Raw genomic sequence first — 25,006 nt, 5'->3', positions numbered from 1 at the left:
CCAGAGTCCATTTACATCTGCCTTCATTTATTTATTTATTTGCAGGAGGAGTTGAAACAAATTTTAAGGGTGTTTTCATTTTTTTCCCCCTAAACATGAATCATTCAAGTAAAACCAACTTAACTATAGAAATGTAGCAAAGTAAGGGGAAAGAAGCACAACAACCCAAGAGGCAAAGGTTGGGGAAGGGAAGAGGTGGGTGCAGTCCGCATATAACATATGCATAAATGCTATATGATTCACCTGCTCAGGACCGCCTCCCCAGAAGGCAAGCACAAGGACCCATTTTAAGAGGATGTTTTCCCCCCAAACATCCAAGAATGTTTCAACTTAAAGCTTAAGGTTAAAAAAAAAAAAACGAAAAGAAAAAACAAACCCCCACAAACCACCCAGCCATAACCACCTTCCTTAATCGATCATAGGAGTTTCTTTTCATTTTATAAAAAGATTAATAAAAAATATTGAAAAAATTATTTTCTCATCTTATATTTGTAAAGATAATAGAATTCAGAAGTTTCTTAGAAAACAGACCAGAAACTGCCATCCAGTTTCCACCCCTGTTGCTGAGAGGATCAGCAGGACTACAAAGTTTGGGATACTGGAGCTGCTGGTGGAGAATGGGATGCCCAGCCCAGAAGAAATCAGAAAATATTGGGGTGGGGGGGCATGTGGGGTGTGGTCAGCAGCCACGGGATACATGGCTGTGCAGAAAAGGGGAACACAAGGTGGTCAGAAAGGCCTTGAACTCCTCCTCGACATACAAAACCGATTTTTACAAAGATCCAAGCAGTTTGGTCCCAAACTGAGGTGAACACTTCAATGTTTATTCACATGCTTTGTTTTCTCTTTGAAGAATCAAAGTTGCCCAAATTAAATCTTTCTGCTATTATTACTACATATGCCTAAAAAAAAAAAAAAGAAAGAAAGAAGGGCTTTTAAAATCAGGATAAGGGAGAAGAGACTGAAAATCATCAAATTAGTCCTCTTAGCTCCAAATGAAAGTAAGAACAAAACTGTTGGTTTCTAATAGGGAACAAAGCAAAATCCAAGTATCGCTCTCCCCTCCCTACCCCAGCCCCCACCCCACACACCAACAACAAATGAGAAACACAGCTAAAGCCCAATGTGTTGTGTTCTGCTCAAGAGCCGGGCCTGACCCCAGGCTCCTCGGCCGGCCGCCTCTGTCCAGTGGGACGCAGCGCCAGGGATGCTTTCGGCTGTAATAGGATTCTGTGCGGCTGGCTGGTGGGGGGCAGGGGTGGGATTTTTGCAATCTTGAGGCTCCTCTGTTTTGCTCCTCACCAGCCATCTTCCCAGCGCCCTCTCTCCCCTGGGCAGGGACTCCCACCAGAGTGGCCCCTACTCAGTTGTGGGCTGTAAATTGTCCTTCTCTTCTCGGTTCTCTGTCCCACTCTCGTCGTCTTCAATCTCCCCTTCCTCCCCACTAAACTTGTCGTGGGCCCATTTGGGGCTGGTGCTGGACTTCCGGAACATGAACCGGCCTCGACCCCGGGGGAAGGCTCCTCGGCCCCGGCCCCGGCTCACCCACTTCTCACTGCCTTCACCTTCACGGTCATCATGCTGAGAGAAAAGAAAACGGCCATCAATCCCAGAGTGAACAAGAGTAGCCAAAGCCCTCTTTTCATCCAAATGTGACTTTCTCAAACCAGCCTTTTGCCCCACCCCACCTTCTGTTCCTTTTCTGTCCTCCTCCCGATCCCCCCTACTCCAAAAATGCTACTGATTCAGATCCAAGAGAATATTCCATTGGGTGCCTTAGGAATTCTGAGGCAGTAGCCTGGGCATTACAATGATGATGAAACCTTCACTGAGCCCTGAAAGACCTTCACCTGCATTATCTCATTTAATCCTGACATCTACCCTCTATCATCATCATCACCCTCCACTCTGCATCCCAATCCTGCTCTGATGATCACACGAGAGAGAAGGGCTCCAATGAGAGACTGAGTGAGAATGCACTTTGAAAACTAGAAGTTGTTACCTCGTCAGCACCATGGCTTCAAAAACTCTAAACCATCCCAAGTAGGACCTCAGGCTCCGGGGATCAACTCAGCGAGAGGGCCAGCTGCTTCCTGCCAGGGCTGCTCGTTCAACAGCCTAAACGCAGGAGGCCAACAATGCTCCGAACTTCAGGTGGCAGATGGGCACAGGGAGAAGGACTCAGATGGCCTTTACCTTCCCCCCGTAGCAGTGCCACTCCAGCACCTATCCTGGGCCCTGCCAACTTTTCCCTAAGATGCGGGTGTGCAAGGGCCCCCTAGGAGGCTCAGAGCAGCTCCCAGCTTCCCCAGAAAAGCGAAGGTAGCTGTGCAGTCGTCTACAAAACCCGAGTCCCAGCCGTGCAGCTGACGATACAGACCCGTGCCAGCCCTTCTCGGGGGTGATGGAGTCTCAGTTTCAAGTTTACCTTGGTTACAACACCCAGAGTCCCATCTGCTTGGACCTGAGGAGCCCCAACCTCACGTGAGGGAGGGAGGGAGGGAGACCCAGAAAGTGCCTGCTACCTAGGAGTGACCAACAGCTCAGACGAGAGAAGCCCCAGTGACTCATTCTGGAGACAGAGCCCCTCCCTCAAAGAGATCCTGAGCTGTCTTTTCTATCTTGCACTAGGGAGTGACAGAGTGAACTGCGGACTCAGGGGAAGGCCATGACTCCATCCCTGGATGAAGGCTGGACGGCGGCCGAGGGGGGATTAGCTATCAGACAAGCTCACAGACTCAAAAGGCCAGAGCAACCTTTCTCGCGCATCCTGGATTCATACAGCTCTGAGGCCAGGATACTGCCTTGCAGAACACTCCTCTGGCCAGCACCACGTGGGCCCACAAGTACACAGCCCCCCAGCACAGTCCGCCTGCACACACGTTTAATCACAGCTCGGGACAGACCAATGAAGCATCGGTATCAGCCACGCTGTGTGCCAGAGGCGCTCTGGCCCTTCCTGGTTATCCCAGACACATACCAGGTAATACTTCTTGCTTTTGGGCGTGTACTCGGGGTCCCACTCCTCCTCCCGGTTTCTCTTTTGAAAATCGTTGTTGCTGTTGTTGTTGTTGTTACCAGAGTAGGAGCCTCTGCCCCAGCCTCTCCCTCTGGCTCGAAATTGCTGTGGCATAAATGGGGAAAAGGAACAAAGGACTGAGTCAGGAGTGGAGAAAAACCACTCCCTGCCTTCGGCTCAAATACTTTTCTGGCTCAGAACAGATAGCGGTCCTCTAGTCAATCTGCTGGTCAACTGGGTTCTAGCCGTTCCCTTTCTGCTCCAGTCTGTAGCCCAGGCAGAGGGACACATGGCACAAGGCCCTCCCTACAGACACAGCAGCAGTCAAGCTAAGGGGGGAAATTCGGAGGTCAGAAGCCCCGAGAGGCTTTCTAGGTAAGTGATTATGAACAGAAAAATAACTAAAACCAGAAAGCTTGGGGAAGAGGGGTACAGATTCTGGGATGTAGAGCCTAGATTACTTGCAGCAAGGGCAACAAAACTAGTAATCTGGTAATCACATAACTAGAGTTGGGAGGAGCAGGGAGAGGGGGCAGGATCTTACGAAGGTCCCTCGAGCTCTGCCGCCTCTTTCACTTGGACCCACGAAGTCTTTGGTCCCTAGTCTTGACTTGTCAAAGCCCGTGGTGCTCTCTTCCCTCTCCTCCGTCTCTTCAGTGTACTCTTCCGCTTTATAGGAGTGGGATGACTGGGAGGAAGAGGAGGAGGACCTGGACCGATCTCGTGCTCTCCGGTGCTTCCTATGAAAACAGAAAAGCCAGGGATTTAAATCACTCGACCCTAGAGGACAGCCCTTGGCTGGGACCTCACTGGTAAGGTGCACAGGACAATCAGGAACATTATCTGTGGTAAGAAGACACTGAAGACGAGTAACCTCAAAACTCGCCCCCACCTTAGCCACCCAGGTACCCAGAGAGCTCCCTCTCAATTCTGTGAATCATGTTCAGTGACACATCTATGTCTTAGCCTGTGATAAACATGGGACATGCACAGCAAGAGGAAGAGAACATGGCCCCGTATAATACACATGCACGAACTAGAAAGGCAGAAGGAAGCAAACACTGTATTGGGAGCCATGATGTACCGGGTACAGGGACAGAGGCTTTATATAATACCATTTGTTTTACGCTTTACATTACTTTTATTTCTCATAGGAAGAACATGATCTGCCTAATGGGCCTGTTCTAAAGACTGAACCAACAACATGCTTAAACACTTTACAGTGACAGAGCAAGCATCCAGTAAATGGCAACCCTGATTATTCAGTAGTATTTTCCCATTTTATAGACAGAGGAGAGTCAGGGTGAGAGAGCTGGGAAGAACCTGGGCTCAAACCTAGCTCTAATTATACCACGACTCCACATAGCACCTCTCACTGAGCTCAAACAGGGTGAGTTATTAAGCACAGGATTTAGCAAAACTCTTCCCAGAGTGATTTCCTGCCCTTCCCTTCATCTGAGAGAAATTACAGACTAGAGCAAATGAGCTTACTACAATGAGTCACTGTCTATGTACCAGATGTGGGTGCTGGCCCAGCCATGTATGAATGGAGCTTACTGGCGGCCTGTAAGGTGGTAGAAAGGCCAGGCTCCCAGGAGTAGAGGACGACTTACGGGGAGAAGCCGGCCAAGTGCCAGGAACCTCTCGCTGTCCGCCTCCATTATGCAAAGTATCCTGCCCCCTCTCCCACCACATTCCCCGACATTTAAGAAGCTCAAGAACTTAAATATTTAAATCCTAGCGGCTCTTTCTAGCATTTACTCCATGAACAGTAAAAGTCTAAGTTACTGTCATAGGATTTTTATAACTCAGATGTGTAACTCTAGACTCCTTTAAGTCAGTGCCATTTCAAAAGGTTTTAAAAAATAAGGCCCCAGGGGGCCTGGGTGGCTCAGTTGGTTAAGCGACTGCCTTCGGCTCAGGTCATGGTCCCGGGGTCCTGGGATCGAGTCCCGCATCGGGCTCCCTGCTCTGCGGGGAGCCTGCTTCTCCCTCTCCCACTCCCCCTGCTTGTGTTCCCTCTCTCGCTGTGTCTCTCTCTGTCAAATAAATAAATAAAATCTTTAAAAAAAAAAAAATAATAAGGCCCCAGATTTGAGTCCCAGCACCACCTTTTATTACTTGTGTGACCTTGGGTGAGCTGTCCTTCAGTCCTATGAGAAACAGTTCTTGTGAACTGAGGTGTGATGTAGAATGAGAACAACCATCTTGCTTCTTGCCCCAGTCACAGAATACTAGGATTTCAAAGGTCACACAGCAAGACAGAGCAAGAGGGAGGTGCTCCAGGGAAAGCAATCAGGATCCCAACCCAAACCCAACCCTGAAACGTTTGAGGGGCTCTACGTCCTCTCCACCAGGAGCAGCATCGAGGACTGCTGAACCACCACTTCCACTCTCTGCTGAGGATGATCAGGTCCCTTACCAACAGGCAGCCCTGGAAGCTGCCAGGGCTCCCCAGGCACAAGTAACAAGGTGGAGTGGGAGACAAAGTAGAACACAACATCTGGGTTTTGATGTCAGCTGACAATTGTGTCATCTTAGACAAATCATTATGAGCTTAGCTTATCTTTCAAAATGGGTACCACACCAAGGGTCCAACTTACCTCAAAGGACTGTTGTTATCAGAAAATGGATATGAAAATGCTTGCCGGCTAAAGTTCACTAACAGCAAAAGTGGTATTGCTTCATATGGGAAAGTGTAGGACTTCAACTCTTCTATGTTTAATGAGACATGATTGAAAAGTCATGGGACTTTCACAGATGTAAAGAGAAACGACAGGACCTTGTCATGAATGCTGCCCTATGAAGTTCAACAATGCTACCTTTGTTTAAAGAGTATTTGGAACACCTCACTTGGAAGTGTCTGTGTAACTAGTTCTTAAAAGGCATTTAAGATCAACAATCTTGTCCTATCTAGTTTCACTCTTATTTCTTTGACAAAACAATGTCATTAACCAGCCAACAACTTTGAGCCATTTCTAAAACATAACCTCCCCGTGAAGATTTGTGATGAAAAAGAACATATCAAAGAAAATATCCAACACAACCCAAAAGAATTCCCAGGTGATTTTCCACTCTGTCCCTAAAGCCAAATTAAATGCCCGTCTCCCAGGAGGCCTTCTTTGGACAAGGATCACACCTACTTTGATGCAGAAGTTCTGTTTTCAGCCAGGGACCTTACTTGACAGTTACATGGTATAAAAGAAGGAACTGCTATCATTCCTAACCCTGAGCTTCTCTGGCCTAGAAGGTCTGGTATACAGCCCAGAAGGAGCAGACAAGACACCCCACTCAGGAGTCTGAAGGAGGTAACAGGGGCTTACGTACTTCTGCTTCTTTGATCCTTTATGAGTTTTCTCTGTTTTCTCAGCTGATCTTTCCCTCGAGTGGCTTGAGTCTCTGGAATCCACTGATTCTCTTGATTTACCTCGTTTAAGATCTCTCTCCTTATGTTTTTTACGACGTTCAATATCAAGGCGGAGATCAACAGGATCATCTTTGTATTTTCCCTCAGCCTGCAAAAAGAGAAATCAAAATTAAGGTTTTTGGGATTCGGGGCTGTCAACTCAACCACCCCACAAACTGTGGTTTCTACTCCAATGGAGTGGTGCAGAGGAAGCACTGGGAGTGTGAGGCACCTCACCCAAGCTTGAGGGATACAGGATGTCCCCACAGAAGTCCCTTCCTGAGGGTCCCTCACAGAACCCAAACCAGTTCTCTAAGATGACGACGACTGCCTTCTGAAAATGCTAGACATTGATCTCCTTGTTTGTTTCCTCTGTGGCCCAGTAATAACTCTGGCTAGCCTACACACTGAGTAGGCCAAAATCAGCATCCGAAGGTGTCCGGTTAGGCTGGCTCAGGCCTAGTCACCACCAAGCGTGGAAACGTTGGTGTCGTGTCATCCTTTCCTACCTACACTGTGGCAGCCACCGTGGGTTTATCCTCTCCTTGGAATGAGCTCTGAGTGCGGAACCCAACAACAGGACTGTGGGACACCAGCAGCCTTCCAAAACGCTTAGTTACAGTGAGCAATTGCTTTAGAGAAGGAATATCAAAAACCCAATGGAGAATTCACAAAGTGGCAATACCAGGTCAAAATTTAGTTTAAAAAGGGAAAAAGCAGCAGCAAAAAAGGAAAGCAAACTCTTTCTTTGCTGACTTCCTTATTAAGTCGAACCCCTCGGGGCATGTGCGTGGCAGAGCAGCGGCGCTGTGTGCCCCAAACCAGGGCAAGGGCTTTCAACAGCTCTGGGGACACTCAGAGCACAGAGGGCCAGGCGGATTCAGGGACATTAAGCACTAGGACTTGCCTCATGGGAAGTAAAACCTCTCTAAAAGAGGAAGGAATGGGCAGTTCACTCCATATTAACATCTCATACAAACTACTAAACTTTTTGTTGAAATAAAGTTTAAGGAGATTTATTTTTATCCTGTTCATTTTTGAGAGGGAATGGGGCCTCTGTACCCTCCAAACACCCAAAAAGGCAGCTGCTGCTCCCTGAGGCCGTGCACCCACAGCACCTCTATGGAGTGGGCCTGAGAGGCCTAAAGGGCGCACGCTCGTCTGCTGTCTCAAAGCCTTTCACAGGGTCAGTGCCAAGCTGGTGGGTACAGGGAGAAAAACAAAAGGGGGCTGGGAGAGGAGAGAGACTGTACAGAGGGCCTCTCGTCACATTTGACTATTGAGACAAGTTTGTGCGGAAGAACGGAAGATGAGTATCTTTTGAAAAGGTTTCAGCAGCACTGGAAGAGCCATCTTTAATTTTAAATTTCAACTGTATATGTGAATGAAGGTCCATAAATACTAAGAGACTTAAAAAAAACCCAAATGTATTATTTCATAGTAAAAGACTGCATACAAGCTTTAACCTCTTCATAACTCTGTTTGCGTGCACATCATTGCAAATGTAGCTGGGCTATCAAAATAATGTTTAGCTTTAAAGTAACAGTAACTGACAGATGATAAATACGGTACAATGTTAGAAAAAAAACTGGACTAGCTGTTTAAAACAGTCTACCATGTTAAGATATGAATATTTCACTCTCCTGTGACATGCATGTCTTTTTGAAATCATGGTTGGAAATAGTGCATGTAATATAGTTGATTTGATAATACTTACAAGCAGAAAAATATCACAAAAAGTTTCTTCTCTCATCATGGGCACTTGTTCCAAAACTCCTCTCTTTTTTTTCTCAAGCTCACCTCAATAGACTTTGGGGTCATTTACCATATTCTAACCACTTCACAAAGGTTGTTGATACATTTAATAAAAATTAACCCTTTGTAGTTCATTTTTAGAATTATGCCCATCCTTAAAAGAAAAACACAAACTTAAGTAGAGAGTAATTTAAACAAACACATTTCTGTCAAGTTCATGCCCAACGCACTCATTTTGTTGGAATTACGATCAAAGCAACAGTTCACCTTGTAGCCAGGTTCCCGTGGACTTTTCATTTCATCATGAGCCAAACCATGTTTTCTGAATGTACTGGGAGAAATGTCTATCCTCCTAAAAATTGAAAAGAGAAAAATTGTTTAATATCCCCATAATGTGAATATACTACTGGTAATATTTTAGTTCCTCAGCTAAGTAACAGAATCCTTTTAATGATGTTTCTTAACTTACATATATATGTTACTTACATTCTTTTTTTTTTTAAAGATTTTATTTATTTATTTGCGAGAGAGAATGAGAGACAGAGAGCACGAGAGGGAGGAGGGTCAGAGGGAGAAGCAGACTTCCCGCTGAGCAGGGAGCCCGTTGCGGGACTCGATCCCTGGACTCCAGGATCATGACCTGAGCCGAAGGCAGTCACTTAACCGACTGAGCCACCCAGGCGCCCCTGTTACTTACATTCTTTGCCTATGTATTTATACTCTCCCATAGGTAGGTGTACGTGTGCGCGTGCGCACGCGCGCACACATCCCAACCTCTCCAACTCAAACCGAACTTCTTATTCCTTCCCAGTACTGTTACAGCCAGGAAGGAAGGTTCACCTACACCCACGCCTATAACCTCAAGTTCACATCAAGACGATCCATGCCCTGCTAACCTCAAAGAGCAGTTCTCATCTTGGGAATAAGAATATAATAGCCCATTATTTACCTATGACATTAGGTCTAGGTGAGAAAACCAGCTGGCATATGCACACATCCCAAAGACCCCAGACCCAAGACTGTTGGAGAAACATGGTTCTCTTCCCTGCTGCAACAGAGCTGACTAGTAAGAAATTAAAGCTGCACTCAAGTTTGTTTCTAGACAAAGCCCCTATTTACTGAATATGCTCCCACAACCGAATGTGACAGTCTTTAAACCTGCTGGGCTTTTAAACCCTTTGACATAATCGTACAAGCTCTGCCACCCACTGGAAATTCTTCCAGAAGAACTGCTCCATGGAACACATGCGTTCCATGTATCAGTTTTGCGTTCCATATATCAGTTTTGGAAAAAAACTTAACATTTACTCCACCTGTGGAGAGTTCACAGTGGTCTCAGGTTACCATTTGCCAGCTCCCAAGAATATAAGGATTCATCTGTATCAAAAGGCTGGTCTTCCTCAGGCCCAAAGTGAGAAACTGTAGTCATAAAGGCATGCCCTTTCCACTCAAACTACAAACGCCTACTGCTATCCTAGCGTCTGGAGAACGTTTACCCTAAACTCTGCTAAGGCACCCACCTAACGTTGACAAGAACAAGACGAGTTTATTATCTGATGAGCAAGCTTTTATGGCCACCTCCAGTGTAAGGCCAAAGTCCTCACCTGTGTATCTCTGGGCTTTTCTTGTTTTTAGCTGCCTCCTGCTCAGTTCCTCTCTTTAGGTATTTAGTAAAGCGCTCATGCAATGTCATTCCTGAGGACCCAAAGTGATGCTCTGTGGGAATTCAAAGAAAAACACATTATGATCCCAAAGGCAGACACAATATTCAACTCTTCCGCGTGAACCTGCAGCACAAAGATGTGACTCAAGTAGTCAAATCCATGTAACAGACACACTGAAAAGAGGAAGGAAAAACAGCTGGCTCAGACACAATCCAGTGTTGGCCACTGGATTTCCACAGTCACTCCCTTGTCTTAGGATGTGGATATGCGGAAACCTAGAGCTCACTTCTCTGTGAATCACAGCACCAACTCCCACTGCAGTTTAAGTTTTAGGCAGAATCTGTATCTGGCCCAACCCAGCTGCTGTATCACTTCTCTCTACCACTCCCCAACCTGCACACCTGTCTGCCCAGGACATGGTAGAATAACGTGGAGAAGAAATTCACACCACAAGGTCTCTGAGAGACCTCTAGCGGCTTCCATCTGCTAGACAGGAAAAATGAGGTGCTGGAAAAGCCATTTTTCATACTTCTTTGAGCATTTTAAACCTTACGTGAAGGATATTACCTATTCTCATGATCACAGGTTACTAGCACTTAGTCTTCAACTCTATAATTAAAAAATGGAAACTCCTCCTTGGAAGGAATTTCCTTCAAGGAGTCCCTAGCTTCAAAGGCCCTTTTGATGAGATAAAGGGCCCCGAAAGGCTCCCTTATGCACCCACTCATCCTGCTTGTAACGGAGGAAGCGAAGCACGCAGAAAGGGAGCCCGCAGCAGGCTGGGGTCTGCACTCACCTTTCACATGGTGAACAATGGTCACTATATGCTGGGCAAACAGTTCAGAGGGGCTCCGCTGAGACTGAGCTGACTGTATGTGCTGGAAAATGGAACGGAATTCCTGTTCCTTTTTGTTGCTATGGACTAGATCCCGACAAAGCTTGCGTTCCTGAGCCAATAAGCCACTGGGTCTGGAAAGGAAACACAGGAAGGCCCAGTGTAACAAGATACACAGAAAGTCAAAACATTTAAACCCTAAGAAGGCAATGCTTTTTTCAAAACCCAAGAGTTTTAAATTTATCCACAAAGTTGCTTTTTGCTTCCCACCCAAGTTCAAAGTAACCTCAATGGACCATAATGACGGATAAGGGCATCCAAAATCTCTCTCTCCCCTTTTCTCACTGGGAGTCCTTAATAGGAACAAATGGGCAGGGTGAAGTACTGACCCTCAGTGACTCTGTTTTCGGAATCACTGCAGTTTTAACACACACAACAAATGAAAAGTATTTTAAAAGATCAACTAGGTTGGCCAGCTAGGACCACTCAGTGAAGTGGGAGGTGGCTGGAATGCTGCTCAGGTGGACTTCCCACTGGCAGTGCGGTTTTTACCCCAGGTACAAAACACAGCCTGGGCCTCGCCACTCTCCTCAAGTTTGGCCACGCACCCCTCCCCCCAGCCCCAACTTTAAAATTGCTACATTCGTTGATGGGTGTCTGTAATAATAGACTTTGGTAACCTAGCTAAGAATGGAAAAGTGGATTCTGGATGGCTCCACAGACAAAATCATCTTAAGAACATTTAAGGGAAAAGATGGGATGATAGGGGATAAGGGGTGGGGTAATGGATAGAGGTCAAGATGAGAGGAGACCCAACACCCAGAACACCAGTCACTGAAGACTGAAAGATGCTTTACCACCCCTGTGATACTGCCCCCAACATATAACTGCTCAGTGACACACTCTTCTCCACTGAAAACAGGTGGTCGTATCAGCACTGAAACTTGGACAGCAGGGGAAATACACGAGGGGCCTGTCCTGGTTCCGGAACAACCTCAGGGGGAGGGGTTAGGAGATGCCCCTTAGACCACTAAAGCCCTGAAGTTCAAGGACTACATCTCACCTTGCAAGGTCCTCATCAAAAGAGTCCATCCGGACATTGACCTGGGCCTCTCGGGTAATGGAAAAGGAAGACTTCCCTGTGGAAAAGTCTCCTTTGGCTCCTAGCTTCTCTCGGCTCTCCGAGGTCTTCCTCGGGGGAGGTGATGAGCTTTTCTCTTGGACTGCTTTGTAAGCGGTCACTCGGAAATTCTTTTCAGGCACAAACCCCCTGTGCCCACTTTCGGTTCTCTTGGACCCTCCCCGATCCTCCTTCTTGGATCTCTCTGAGAAAGATTCCTCCTCCAGCTCCTCTGTTTTCCTCTGCTTTTCCTTCCCTGGAGGTGCATAAACCAGGCCCTCCCATTTGCCTGACTTCTCCTCCTCCTGGTTTTTGTTTGCACCTGCTAGGGCTTTTGACATAAATTTGGGTTCATCATCAAACTCCGATTCCTTCCTTCCCTTAGCTTTGTCCTTATCTTGATCATCCATGTCCTCCTTATGGAAATCAGCCATCTTCTTCTCAAAGTCATCTCGAAGCTTATACCTTTTGGGAGACTGGCTACCCCGAAAAGACTTCTCGGTATCAGTTTTGGGAGCAAACGGATCAGATTTCATTTTTGCATCACCCAAGCCTGTGTCAGAGAAGCTCCCTTTCTCTTTCATTTTCTCTTTATCGGTATTTGTTTGTTTCTGTTCCTTATCTTTTCCATTCTCTGTCTTCTGCTCATCTAGGTACCTAGTTATAAAAACACAAGGGAGACACAAAAGAGGCCCTTTAAGCAACCTGATCTAAAACAGCACCATCTGGTCTTGTGTTTTTGATTCTTTGAACAAACATGTCTTGTGGATTCCAGTGTTACCAAAGACTTTCTACTTGGTTACTTTCTTATAGTAATTTCTGAAAAGTGGCCTTTCACAGATCTATGAACTTGGATGCCATTTAAGCGAAAAATACCCGGTCCATGGAGTTGTGTCTTACAAGAGCAATCAAAAAGAAAACAGCAAAGGTAATTTTTAGGATACTAAAAACAAAACCTACTTACCTGTAAGTGGTCTAGGAAAAAAAAAATTAAGGTCTTATCCAACCTTCACTCAGTCATTTAAAATCTGCTTTCAGCAAAGTTAACATAGAATGTTCAACCTTGGACTGTTTTGCTTTTATACAACTCACATTTGGAAATACAAGTCTCAAAAGAGACTTCATGTTTGCTTCAAGTCACCTAGGAGATCTAAATATGAAATATACTGTGAACACAAATAAAAACAAAATACAAGTTAATTGGGGGAAGGGGGCAGAAACCATCCTACTCGTTCTTATGGAAAAGCAGAGCTCGTGCCCGAGTCTCCTAATGAGACTCCCAGTCCTGGCAAGGAACCACACTTAACTTTAAAACAGAGTCACTGAAGGCTGTAAAGTTTGTACCATTAATGAAGAAAATCTAATCAAGTTATAGTGGCATTACTATGGCAAAGATGACTCAAAGGACAGCAGGGCATCAAAGAATATGCTAATAAGAAGACATGGTGGGGAGGGGTGGAACCACCTGCCCAGTAAGTCCCTCTTGACAACCTGGTCCCAATACAACTTCCCTATTACTTACTCTGGCATCCCAATCCATCCAACCACACAAACAAAGATCCAGGTTCCAACTCACCATGTCCCCCAGAGCAGAAAGACAGAAGCACGGTCACGTCCTCTCCTAACATGCAGCCTGGTTGGCTTCTACTGGGACACACACCCACCTTGTGATTTTAAAAAGGGCTTCCTGGACTAAGCCTCAGGCTTTCCCATCTGCCCAGTCTCCTCAACTGGAGCATGTGAGGATACGAGGTGTAGCTCTTCACCATGATGGGCTGATGCAGACTGATCACAGTAGATGGCGGGTCCTACAGGGTCTAACAGCTCCAATGGCCATTCATTTTGGCAAAGACCTTATTTTTTTGATAGCTGACCCACAAATCTCTACTGTTCTCTAGCTTACATTGGTAGAATCCAAGGCAAATTTTAAATGTGAAAACATCATTGCAGAGCAGTCTAAAGCAACTTTATGCTGCAATACAAATTCAGAAAGGTAGGAAAGCTAGAGTTAAGCTAAAGGTTTCCTTGGGTGGTGCTTTTCAAATTTGCTAACGCAAAGTTTAGGAAACAGGGATTACCTTATTACCACCAATCAGAGCTCTGAGATCACATTACAATTAAACTGCCAGCTGGTGAGCTAAAAACACACCCAGGGAGGGGAAACAAGATACTTGCCTCTTTGTATAGGCTGCTCCTCCTGGGGTAGCAGCCTCCTCCTTCTGAGATGAGCTATACGTGGAGCCAGTGGCCGGTGGACTCTTACCCACAGGGCTCTTTTTGGATGGACTCAAGGACCCAGAGCCATGATCGAATGGACCTTGGTGTGTCCCAGCCTGGTACCCAGCACCACTCGGCAGAGTTGAGCCCATCTGGGATGTGCTGGAAAGTGGAGGGCTAGGTTTTGGCACAGGGCTAGGACGGGGTGAGCGCCGCCTCACCACCACAGACTGGAGTGGGCTTTTGAGAGCTGGGCTTCGCTCCCGGGGGCTCAACTCAGAAACTGCAGAGGCCCGTGATGCAGAACCAGCACTATATGTGGTGGCATCTGGCCATGGTTTCGAGCTGTCAGATGCTTTTGTATCTTGAGAGGTGCCTCCAGAGAATGTCTGCTCCTTGGCCTCGTCTCCTTGGTTATCCCCGGCAGCCTGAGATGGCCGGCTATCCTTGGAAGAGGACTTTTTCTCCTTTGCAGACTTGCGCTTAGATTCCACTCGGCTGTGGTTGGAGGAAGAACGAGAGGATGAGGAGCGCCTTGACCTGTCAGAGGAAGACTTATCGGAGTTTCTAGAATGGCTCCTGGATCTCGGTGAAGGGGACCTTCTCTTTGGGGACCGGGATCGGGAGCGGCCCCGACGAGGACTGTATGCCTGCCGGTAATTCTGCCAGTTGGAGCGGTAGTTTCCATAGCCACCTCGGTTATACTGGCCCCACGGATAAAAGCCTCTGTTGCGCCCACGGAAATAATAGGGCCTTCTATAGCCTCTGTTGTGACCTCGGAAATCCCGATTCTGATATACTCTTGGGTGATTTCTCTCTCTGTTATGAGCTGGAGAATACGATCTGGAACGAGACCTAGAACTGAAAAGGGGAATGGGGGAAATAATTTGAATTTTTGACACAAGCCTTTTTATTTAAGAAATACCTGCCAATGAAGAGTAACAGTTTGAAATCTTGTTCTTATGTATTTTATTGTTTTGTTCTCAAAGAAACAAACAAACATTTAATCCCACTGCTGACCCACATTAAGTACAAATAATATAGATAAGAATCACCTTCACAAATGACCCACTGAGATTGCTTCATTAATACTGTAGTGCATTTTAAACAGAAATGTATTTCTACAGTGACTAAAAGAACATCAAATGTTCTTAATGTAGTAACTAAACACAACCATTTTAATTAGAGTTTAACACGGGATTTTACAGGTCCCTACGTCACTGGAAGTCAGGAAGAATACAAGCTCGGGGTCGCAGACTTAGGTGCAGACTATGCAGGTCCTTTGGCCCCTACACTGGTATAACATTTTACTCCTCATCCCATTCAGCCGTCTCTGTCTGACAGGGCTACTTTCTTAGATTCCACTAAGACCTGGGATTGTAAATACATAGTCCCAAGCAAAGAACACTTAAACAGGAACTTGCCAAAGCTCAGAAGAATTCACTGAAATCAGGTCAGCAAAAAATATAAATATAATGGTTTTTTTTACTGAGGACCTGGAAATGGTCTCACTACTCAGGTCAAGTTTCTCTTGTTGAACTACAAGATGCTACCTGGGTGCCACAAGAGGGCACCATCTGATCATAAGACACCCAAGGACACAGGTTAACCAAAGAAAACTCCAAAATGAGCCCTCTTCCCGCATCACCACCCACATTTCTTTCAAGCCAACCTAAAGCCCAGTGTTGTGTTCTTCTTCATTCAACAGCATGGAACTCTAATTGAGCAAAGGCACATTTCCAGAACCACGGGGATTCAACAGTGACCTAACTTTGTAAAAATTACATGTTTATGAATGCTAGGCTTGTCAATGACAGGGAGCTTTGTTTCTAACAAAAAGCCAAAAATTGTTATCTGTTGGTATAAAAATCCACTGGGGTCCTTGGATACCTGATGTGCCTTGTCAACTAAGATACAGATCATTCACATTAACCACTACTCCTGAGTAGTTACATAAAAATATGTAAAATTATTAGAAAAGTCTTTCCAAAAATATTTTCTTCAGATATAGTAGAATAAAAACCCTTTGGTTCATCAACAGAACTTTTCATATTAGACCTAACTAGGAACAGATACATTTTGCTTGCTTGTTTTATAAGTAACTCCATTTAGCAAATGTGACAGGTCTTAACTAAACAATGGTGCTTTTAAAAAGAAACTTACATTTAATATAATCTAAAGAAGATAAAGTAAAATTGGTCTTCCCCTCCTTACTACCCATGGGGTTCAGGTTCTTTATCTACCCCAAGAACAGTAGTGACTGGCAAAAATGCATCATATTGCTGGTTGTTAACGGTTGCTATTTAAGTACAATTAAAAAACAAAAACAAAAACTTACCTTCCAAACTTTTCATTCGAAAACAGTAACAATATAAGAAAAGAAGGAAGAGGCAGATGCAGGCTATGAAACTGAACATGACCCGATTAAATGGCTATACTTGAGGGAGGTGATGCACCACCAGCACTAAGGAGGGTTTAATTCATGTTCCCATCCTCAGAGGCTACTGCTGCTTCTGTCACCAATTACTAGTGAGGGCCCTGTGGCATACTGCATCCAAAACCCGCAGTCATTGCACAGATGCAGGAGCATGAGTCTCTGCAGATTGCAAATGAAGTTATTTACGAGAAGGCACTTAAAAGGATACAGTCTGTGAAATACAAGGAAACAATCAATTTTCTCCAATTCTGTAGAACTCAGCAGTTAAGTTAATTTAAAAGCATGGTTTCTCAAACTCTCTGGATAGTACACTTTCCTTGTAGGAGAAGGAAAACAAAAGAAAAAAAAAATCATGGAACAGATAAGCCAGAAATAAAAACTGAACATCCAGTGGCAAATTTATCTGTTTCTAAAAAACAGAGATGTCAGACTAGAATCGAGTATAAAAACATGTTTTCTGTGGAGAAATTCCTCCAAAGTAACAATCTTCTCAGTATAAGATAGCACATAAAGTGGCTCTAGGCCTACCCCAGCACATATTGCCCAAGGTATTTTTCCCTCATTTTCCAAGTCAATGACCATGCCAAATATCTGTAGAGTAAGGAGAAGAGATCTGTCTAGATAGATCTGCCCAGAATCCCAGTTATCACAGATACTTCACAGCTGGTTAGCATTTTTCACTTTGGTTTGTGTCAGTTCAATTTTGTCACTCAGTTTTGGTTGTATAGCTTGTTTTTGAGCCAATTACTTAATTTCCATTTACTCGATTAAGTTTTCAAGTGTTACCTTTCAGAACCAACTGAGCTAAACTGAAATTTAAATGGCCCAAATCCAAAGACTCTGGATGCAAGGCAGGAATTACTAAAAGTCGCTGCTCAATCCCATATCTTTTTTTTTGTTTGTTTTTAAAGATTTTATTTATTTATTTGACAGAGAGAGACACAGCGAGAGAGGGAATACAAGCAGGGGGAGTGGGAGAGGGAGAGCAGGCTTCCCGTGGAGCAGGGAGCCCGATGTGGGGCTCGATCCCAGGACCCTGGGATCATGACCTGAGCTGAAGGCATACGCTTAACAACTGAGCCACCCAGGCGCCCCTGCTCAATCCCATATCTTGATAGCAACTTCCTAAGGTAGATATAAATATACTTAGTGGGTTTCCCTCTTCTTTTTTCAGAGAGGTGAAAGGTGGGATAGAATTTTACTTAAAACGGACTCACACAATTGGGCAATAACCTCTATCTAGCCTAAGGCTTGAACTAAGTTTGGTATAAAAATGCATGCCCAAAAAACAAAGAGGAGAGGAAAGGCTAGGACTCATTACCCTCAAGGTGTAATGTTATCTTTAAAAATAAAAATTAAAAAAATCTAGTGTTTCTTTTGTTTGAGGAAGAGACTCACTATATTCTACATTATCAGAATCATTAATATTTATGGATGCCAACTTTTTAATTCACCCTCTGGTCTGAAATTACTTTTCAGGCAGGTCTCTTACAGATCCATTTAAAAATTAACTTGTTCTCATCACTTCTTGGCCTTTTGGCTAAGATCAAGTGAAGAATTAACTTGTTGGGAGGGAAAAAAAAAAAAAAAATTCCACCAACCATCTCTTTAAGACATTTTAGGAATACTACAGGGCTATGGGAATAAAGAATGCAGCTTAATAACTACTTTTCCTGAGGTTTATTTTAAATTTCATAATCAGTTCATTTAACAAAAGAATTCTAAATACTCATGTGAAATAAAGAGTAAGGGGGGTTCCAAGCGGTGAGACTCAGAAATTACCTCCTTGCCTGGTGCAATTCTGACAAAAAGAACAAAACTGTGCACATTATCCCCCGTTTGGTAGTTAAATACATCGACATTCACGTGTAGAAACTTGTATATACTAAAAAAGGTTCTCGTCTACTCACAAAAGAAAATTAAAACAGTTTTAAAGAATGAAAAACCCAACTCCCAACACATCAAAAGAGAAAAGGCGCTGGAGGGTTAGCATCCAATTTTAAGACATAACTGAAATAGGGAAATCCACCTAAAGATGTGAATACTGACTGAATTAAAGAACACTGGCAACAAAATCAAAAGAATTCCTTGTTCACTTAGGCACAATGATGTCTCCAAGAGTGATTTTCGGATAGCTTTGCTGTGGTTTACTAGACAGACACCGCCTGTTAGTATCTGGCACATCAGGTGAACATTTACAAATGATTCCCATTAAGTTTTTATGGTTTAATTATGTCAGAGTTAATAAGGCTTCTCTCCTCACAATGTCGGTCATACTATTAATCATCCTAGCTATCCTTTCTTTGCCGAGGATGCATATAAACTTTGGTCCAAAGCCTCCAAAAATACTCCAGGGAAAAACAATCATGTGTAGAGATTTGAAGCAAGCAGTTCAGATAAAAAAAATGCTCTTTCATCCAAAGTAGATAAGTAACAGCACATACTGGCAGAGGAGAAAAGCAATTAGGCAAACAGCATGGCAATCAAAGGTGATTTGGATTCGCAGCATTTCAAGACACCTGTAATATCTTATAGCCCAACCCTCCGCCTTAAGCCAACCCACTCCAACTGACACTCACAGAAAGAGTCTAGCAAAAGCTCTTCAGAGACCCACGATGACCGATGCAGTGGTTATCCTGATACACAATCACATCCCCTTACCTCAGCCTGCGCTTCCTTGAACGAGAGACAGATCGACTTCGGGACCGAGACTTCGAAAATGAACGAGAACGAGATCTTGATGCAGATCTTGAGCGAGAAGAGCGAGATCCAGACTTGGATTTGTTTGTTTTTGACATCTCTGAAGAGGTCACTTTTCAATTACACCTAAAGTAAGAAAACAAATTCAAACAAATGAGGGAATACCTTTGCAAACTTCAACTTGTCTGGACACTTAGAAACAAAAACCACACACAGACACACACAACGCACACACACAGATAAAATGACTGATTAAAAACACTCTGCCCTGTTACCAAGAGGAATTTCTATGTTAATCATACTTCAATTAAAAAAAAATTTTTTTTAGGGGCACCTGGCTGGCTCAGTTGGTAGAACATGCAACTCTTGATCTCAGAGTTGTGAGTTTTGAGTCCCATGTTAGGCATGGAGCTTACAAACAAACAAACAATTTATTTTTAAAGGAGGGATTTCTAAGCAGTACAGTTCCAAACAGTCCAAGACACAGCAGCAAATGGGAAATCTGACCTGTAGCCCTGATTTGGGAACACAATGAAACACTAACAAAAGTGAGGGGAACTACCAATGATTTGGTGCATATCATCTTTTTTCAATAAACAAGTTTTTCAGACTAAGTCAGCTGTTAAAAGTATTGAGACCTGAGACAGGTTTCCCAATTCTAAGAAAGGAAACTATGCAATGGTATCTTGGTTACTGAGTATTAACATCTGGCCATTTTCTACTCCCTGGGCTTTAAAGTCATGAGGCAAATCCTTAATATTTAATTCCAAGGAAGATTTAAAAAGCGTGACAGAACAACAAATGGGGCTGGGAAAACTGGACAGCTACATGCAAAAGAATGAAACTGGATAACTTTCTTACACCACACACAAAAATAAACTCAAAATGGATTAAGGACCTAAATGTGAGACCTGAAACCATAAAAATCCTAGAAGAGAGCACAGGCAGTAATTTCTTTGACATTGGCTATAGCAACATTTTTTCTAGATAAACCTCCTGAGGCAAGGGAAACAAAAGCAAAAATAAACTATTGGGACTACATCAAAATAAAAAGCTTCTGCACAGTGAAGGAAACACAATCAATAAAACAAAAGACGAAATTAAATAAAATATTTTTACTAATTTAAAAAAAATAAATAAATAAAATAAAACAAAAGACAACCTATGGAACGGGAGAAGATATTTGCAAATAATGTATGTGATAAGGAGTTGGTATCCAAAATATATGAAGAACTCCTACAACTCCACACACACACACACACACACACACACACACACAACCATTAAAACATGGGCAGAAGACACGGACATTTCTCCAAAGACATACAGATGGCCAACAGACAAGAGGAAAAGAGCTCAACATCACTCATCATCAGGGAAATGCAAATCAAAAACCACAGTGAGGTATCACCTCACACCTGTCAGAATGGCTAAAATCAAAAACACTAGAAACAACAAGGGTAGGTGAGGATGTGGAGAAAAAGGAACCCTCCTGTGCTGTGGTGGGAATGCAAGCTGGTGCAGCCACTGTGGAAAACAGTACGGAGGTTCCTCAAAAAATTAAAAATAGAATTACCATATGATCCAGGAATTCCACTACTGGATACTTACCCAATGAATATGAAAATGCTAATTCAAAAAGACATATGCACCCCTATGTTTACTGCAGCATTATTTACAATGGCCAACATATGGAGGTAACCCAAGTGTCCATCAACAGATGGATAAAAAAGATGTGGATGGGGCAGCCGGGTGGCTCAGCTGGTTAAGCATCCGGACTCTTGATTTTGGCTCCAGTAATGATCTCAAGGTATTGGGCTCTGCGCTCAGTGGAGAGTCTGCTTGAGATTCTCTCTCCCTCTCCCTCTGCCCCTCCCCAAGCCACCTTCTCTCTCAAATAAATAAATCTCTAAACAAAATGTATTATCAAATACTCTAATACCACGGTGGCATGTTACTAAATCCTGTAAATACACGATAGCAATTCATAAACACAGTACTAAGGTAATTTATAAAGTGAAGAACTGTCACTTTCCTCTAGTTCTTTAGCATCAAGGGTCAACCTTTTTTCAGGTTTCCCATGAAAAAACAAAATTTTCTTTTTCCTTTTCTTTCCTCCCCCGCAGGAATGAATAGAGAGCCTCAGAAGTGCCCTGACAAGTTTGCTTGGTTTTGTCTTCAAGGTACGCTATATCAAGCCAACTCACTTATCCTCCTTTAAACCCTACTACAACTCTGGGCATCTTCCAAGCAGAAAGCTGAAGTGCTATACCACATGTCTATCAAAGACCAGGAAGAACAAGGGATCTGTCAAAACCCACAAAGCTAATTAACAGGCCAAAATTCCAGAGCTTACTCTACCACACATCACTGCCTCACTGCTTTGCTGAAGAGTCTTTTATGATGCTGCCCCTGGCTTGGGAAAAATTAAATGGGAAAATGATAATCAGCAAACATGTCACCCTCCTCTACCTCCTGGATTTTGTTATTCAGATCTCAGCTCAAGAGCCATCTCCTCAGAGGTTCACCTGACCATACAATCAAAAGTAGCCACCCAGTCCTTCTCTAGGATGCTCCAGGTCAGAGGGGAAATAACCATAACCCTGAAAAAGAGACCTGATTTAGAGGAGGAGAGAGAAACTGCTAGGAAGCCAAAGGGTAATGAGTAAGACATTGCTAAATGAGGATGCCGAAGACCTAGAGTCTAGACCCTACCAAAGGGACTGAACTGTTGTGTGCTTCAGCAAGGTCAAAGAGATTTCCATTTGAAGCCGATTTTTGGCAGTAGTCATTATGCAAAGCCAAGGTAGAGGACTAGGTTATTCAGGGATAGGAGGTGGAGGTGTAACTGAGCAATTTATACAAACGGTGTATGGAAATGCATTTTGTTTTTCTGGTTGGCCTTCAGGATGTCTTGGGTTTTTCTGGGTTCAGTCTTGAATAGCTTTTTTCTGTCACAAGTTTAGGGCTATCTCTGTCTGCCTCATAACATCTCTGCCCAATCTTCAATTTTAGCTTAAGACAGAATGGAAAATCCTTTTAGATCATTCACACAAGTGGACAATATCAGACTTTAAAAGAAAAGGCGGGGAAAAGCGGCAAGTTAGTGTCAAAGGCAATGCTCATTTTAACCCTCAGAAATTGGAAAATTAAGCTAATTTTCTGGGGCGCCTGGGTGGCTCAGATGGTTAAGCATCTGTCTTCAGCTCAGGTCATGGTCTCCACGTCCTGGGATTGAGCCCCATGTCGGGCTCCCTGCTCAGTGGGGAGTCTGCTTCTCCCTCTCCCTCTGCCTCTCCCCTATGCTTGTGCTCGCTCTCTCAAATGAATAAAATCTTTTTTTTTAAAGCTAATTTTCACTAAGAGGAAGAAAATGTCCCCTAAATACAGATAGAGCCGAACTTAACATTTCTACATATATTAAACTTACTAAATGGGCACCTGGGTGGCTCAGTCGTTAAGCATCTGCCTTCGGCTCAGGTCATGATCCCAGGGTCCTGGGATCGAGCCCCGCATCGGGCTCCCTGCTCCAAAGGAAGCCTGCTTCTCCCTCTCCCACTCCCCCTGCTTGTGTTCCCTCTCTCGCTGTGTCTCTCTCTGTCAAATAAAAAAAAAAAAAAACTTACTAGAATTGACAAGTACGCTTAAGAGTCACAATACTGTAATACCACCCTTACTCCTACTCCTGGAACTTTTTAAATGTGAATTGAAACTGCTTTTAAAAACCTCATTATACCCTGAGATGTAAATGGAATAACTTTGGATGATACAAAACCACAGCTGCAAATAAATCAATGAATCATTTAACACATTCAAGAGGATGCTAGCTAGTGGATAAACACTTCAAATTAAAGCGGATATGGGGTGCCTGGGTAGCTGAGTTCAGCTCAGGTCTTGATCTCAGAACTGTGAGATTGACGGGACTGGGTGTGGAGCCTGCTTAAGATTCTCTCTCTCCCTCTGCCCCACCCCGCCTTAAAAAAAATTTAAACCAGATTTGATTTTGCCTCCAAGGAGCTTATTAGAGTCTAGAGGTGCTGAGAGACAACAAATAAGCTACCAAGCAAAAATGTAATTACAAATTCTGGTAGGTACGAGAAGACAAAGACCATATAACATTAAATTTATACAGTGTAGTAGTGACTTACTTAGATAAGATCATCAAGAGGTGGCATTTAAGCTGTCACTTGAAGATTAACAAAGAGCAAGTTATATGAAGAGAAAGGGAAAGGAAGTGTCCAAAAGACATTTTTTCTCTTGATATACATACATATACTTCTTAGTATAAGGTAGGGACAATCTTAAGTAAAGCCATTTAATCAAATAAGCAAACTCCATTCAAAACAACTCTCAATTCTTTTTGAAGACTTTTAGATGTCACTGTGATTACACACATCTTTTCCTCTTTCTACCATTTCTTCTGTGTCCATGTTCTACAAAAATATTGGGAAGTGAGAAAGACAAATACCACTTTGGAAATCAATTTGGCACCTTTTAACATGTTACCAGTACCTAGCATTTGATTTCTGTTCAAACTAGAATTCCCCCAAAGAAGTTTTGCTTCTTCAACAAAGCCCACCCTTCCTGAAGAGGCTGTTTCATTTAGAGTATTATAAAAAAGTCCAGTCCCTACAGAAGAACTATGGCGTAATATGACGGCTCATGACTATGAAATGTGGCTCAGGTAAAAACATGTCCCCTCAAACACAATTTGGGTAAAAACTGCTCACAATTAAGGTAAGGGAGGGGCGCCTGGGTGGCTCAGTCGTTAGGTGTCTGCCTTCCGCTTGGGTCGTGATCCCGGGGTCCTGGGATCGAGCTCAGCATCGGGCTCCCTGCTCCACGGGAAGCCTGCTTCTCCCTCTCCCACTCCCCCTGCTTGTTGTTCCCTCTCTCGCTGTCTCTGTCAAATAAATAAAATCTTAAAAAAAAAAACCTTAAAAAAAGGTAAGGGAGTCATGCTCCTAACACCAGCATTATAAAAGAATCTACCAACTGACCAAGCAGCAATCAATAGTTACTATTAAGTGCCTGGCATGTTAAAAATGCAAAATATAGGACCTGATTCCTCAACTCCTATAGTTAAGAGCCTGGTATGATCCAAATAGTCTCAACTCTCCAACATTCTTCAGACGATGTGGTTATCATATGCACATTACCTTGTTTGCCCCTAAATCAATTCGTCTTCCTTCATTGGCATACTCAGAACTTAAGAGTAATTCTACAAATGTGGCCTAATACAGAATATTACCGCATCCAAAAATTTCTCTTTCTGGAAAGCCATACCAAGCACACGCTGGAGTGAGCCTCAAGTCACTAAGCCCCAATGTCTTTTCTCATACACCCTTCTGCAGCCGCAAGATATCCTCCTCCTCCATCTTGTATTTATACAACTACTGTTCTAGTTCTTTTTCCCTCCTACCTTTTCTTTAAAACCCAAGAGAAGAATTTCAAACAGCCTTTTGAAATCACTTCAGATACGATTCTGTCACTTGGAGCAAGGATTCACTTTCAAACTGTTCCTGCAGAGCCACTTGAGAGCCAGTTCCCAGAGCCATCAGCTTTTTCAAAGCCCTAGCTTCTCTACCAGAACCATTCCTCTAATTACCAAGCAGTTCAATGGGCTTGGGAGAACAGATGCATTTTATTTAAAACGAAGGTCTTAAGATACATAATTATATGGCTTTTACATCATTAAAAAACACACCTTATTTTTCAACTCCAAAAAAAGTAATATTGGCAGACAAAGCCAAAGCAAACTTCTCTAAATCAAAAACTCTCAAAGATAAGGAAGAATTGAATTATTCCTTTTCCCTTCTCACCCCAGATTAAGTTTCTTCTCCGTGTCCTTAG

The 25,006-nt window shown here is 43.7% G+C and overlaps 1 protein-coding gene across 1 annotated transcript; it reads right to left on the bottom strand.

The window, feature by feature from the left end:
• Window positions 1-10: 10 nt before the first annotated feature.
• Window positions 11-19,304, bottom strand: THRAP3 (thyroid hormone receptor associated protein 3). The gene is made up of 10 exons (XM_081818087.1): window positions 19,115-19,304; window positions 13,975-14,877; window positions 11,743-12,456; window positions 10,641-10,813; window positions 9,785-9,896; window positions 8,448-8,532; window positions 6,347-6,534; window positions 3,564-3,759; window positions 2,981-3,124; window positions 11-1,581 (listed from the first exon to the last, which is right to left on the bottom strand). The coding sequence occupies exons 1-10, from the start codon at window positions 19,249-19,251 to the stop codon at window positions 1,360-1,362; spliced, it is 2,874 nt and encodes a 957-aa protein (XP_081674213.1). The 5' UTR covers window positions 19,252-19,304; the 3' UTR covers window positions 11-1,359.
• Between the last annotated feature and the right edge of the window lie 5,702 nt (window positions 19,305-25,006).

The sequence above is a fragment of the Leptonychotes weddellii genome, chromosome 4, assembly GCF_054177405.1.
Source record: "Leptonychotes weddellii isolate Sample4059 chromosome 4, ASM5417740v2, whole genome shotgun sequence".
Taxonomy (NCBI): domain Eukaryota; kingdom Metazoa; phylum Chordata; class Mammalia; order Carnivora; family Phocidae; genus Leptonychotes; species Leptonychotes weddellii.
Note: the sequence above shows the minus strand (reverse complement) of the source record. Positions and strands in the feature narration are given on the sequence as shown.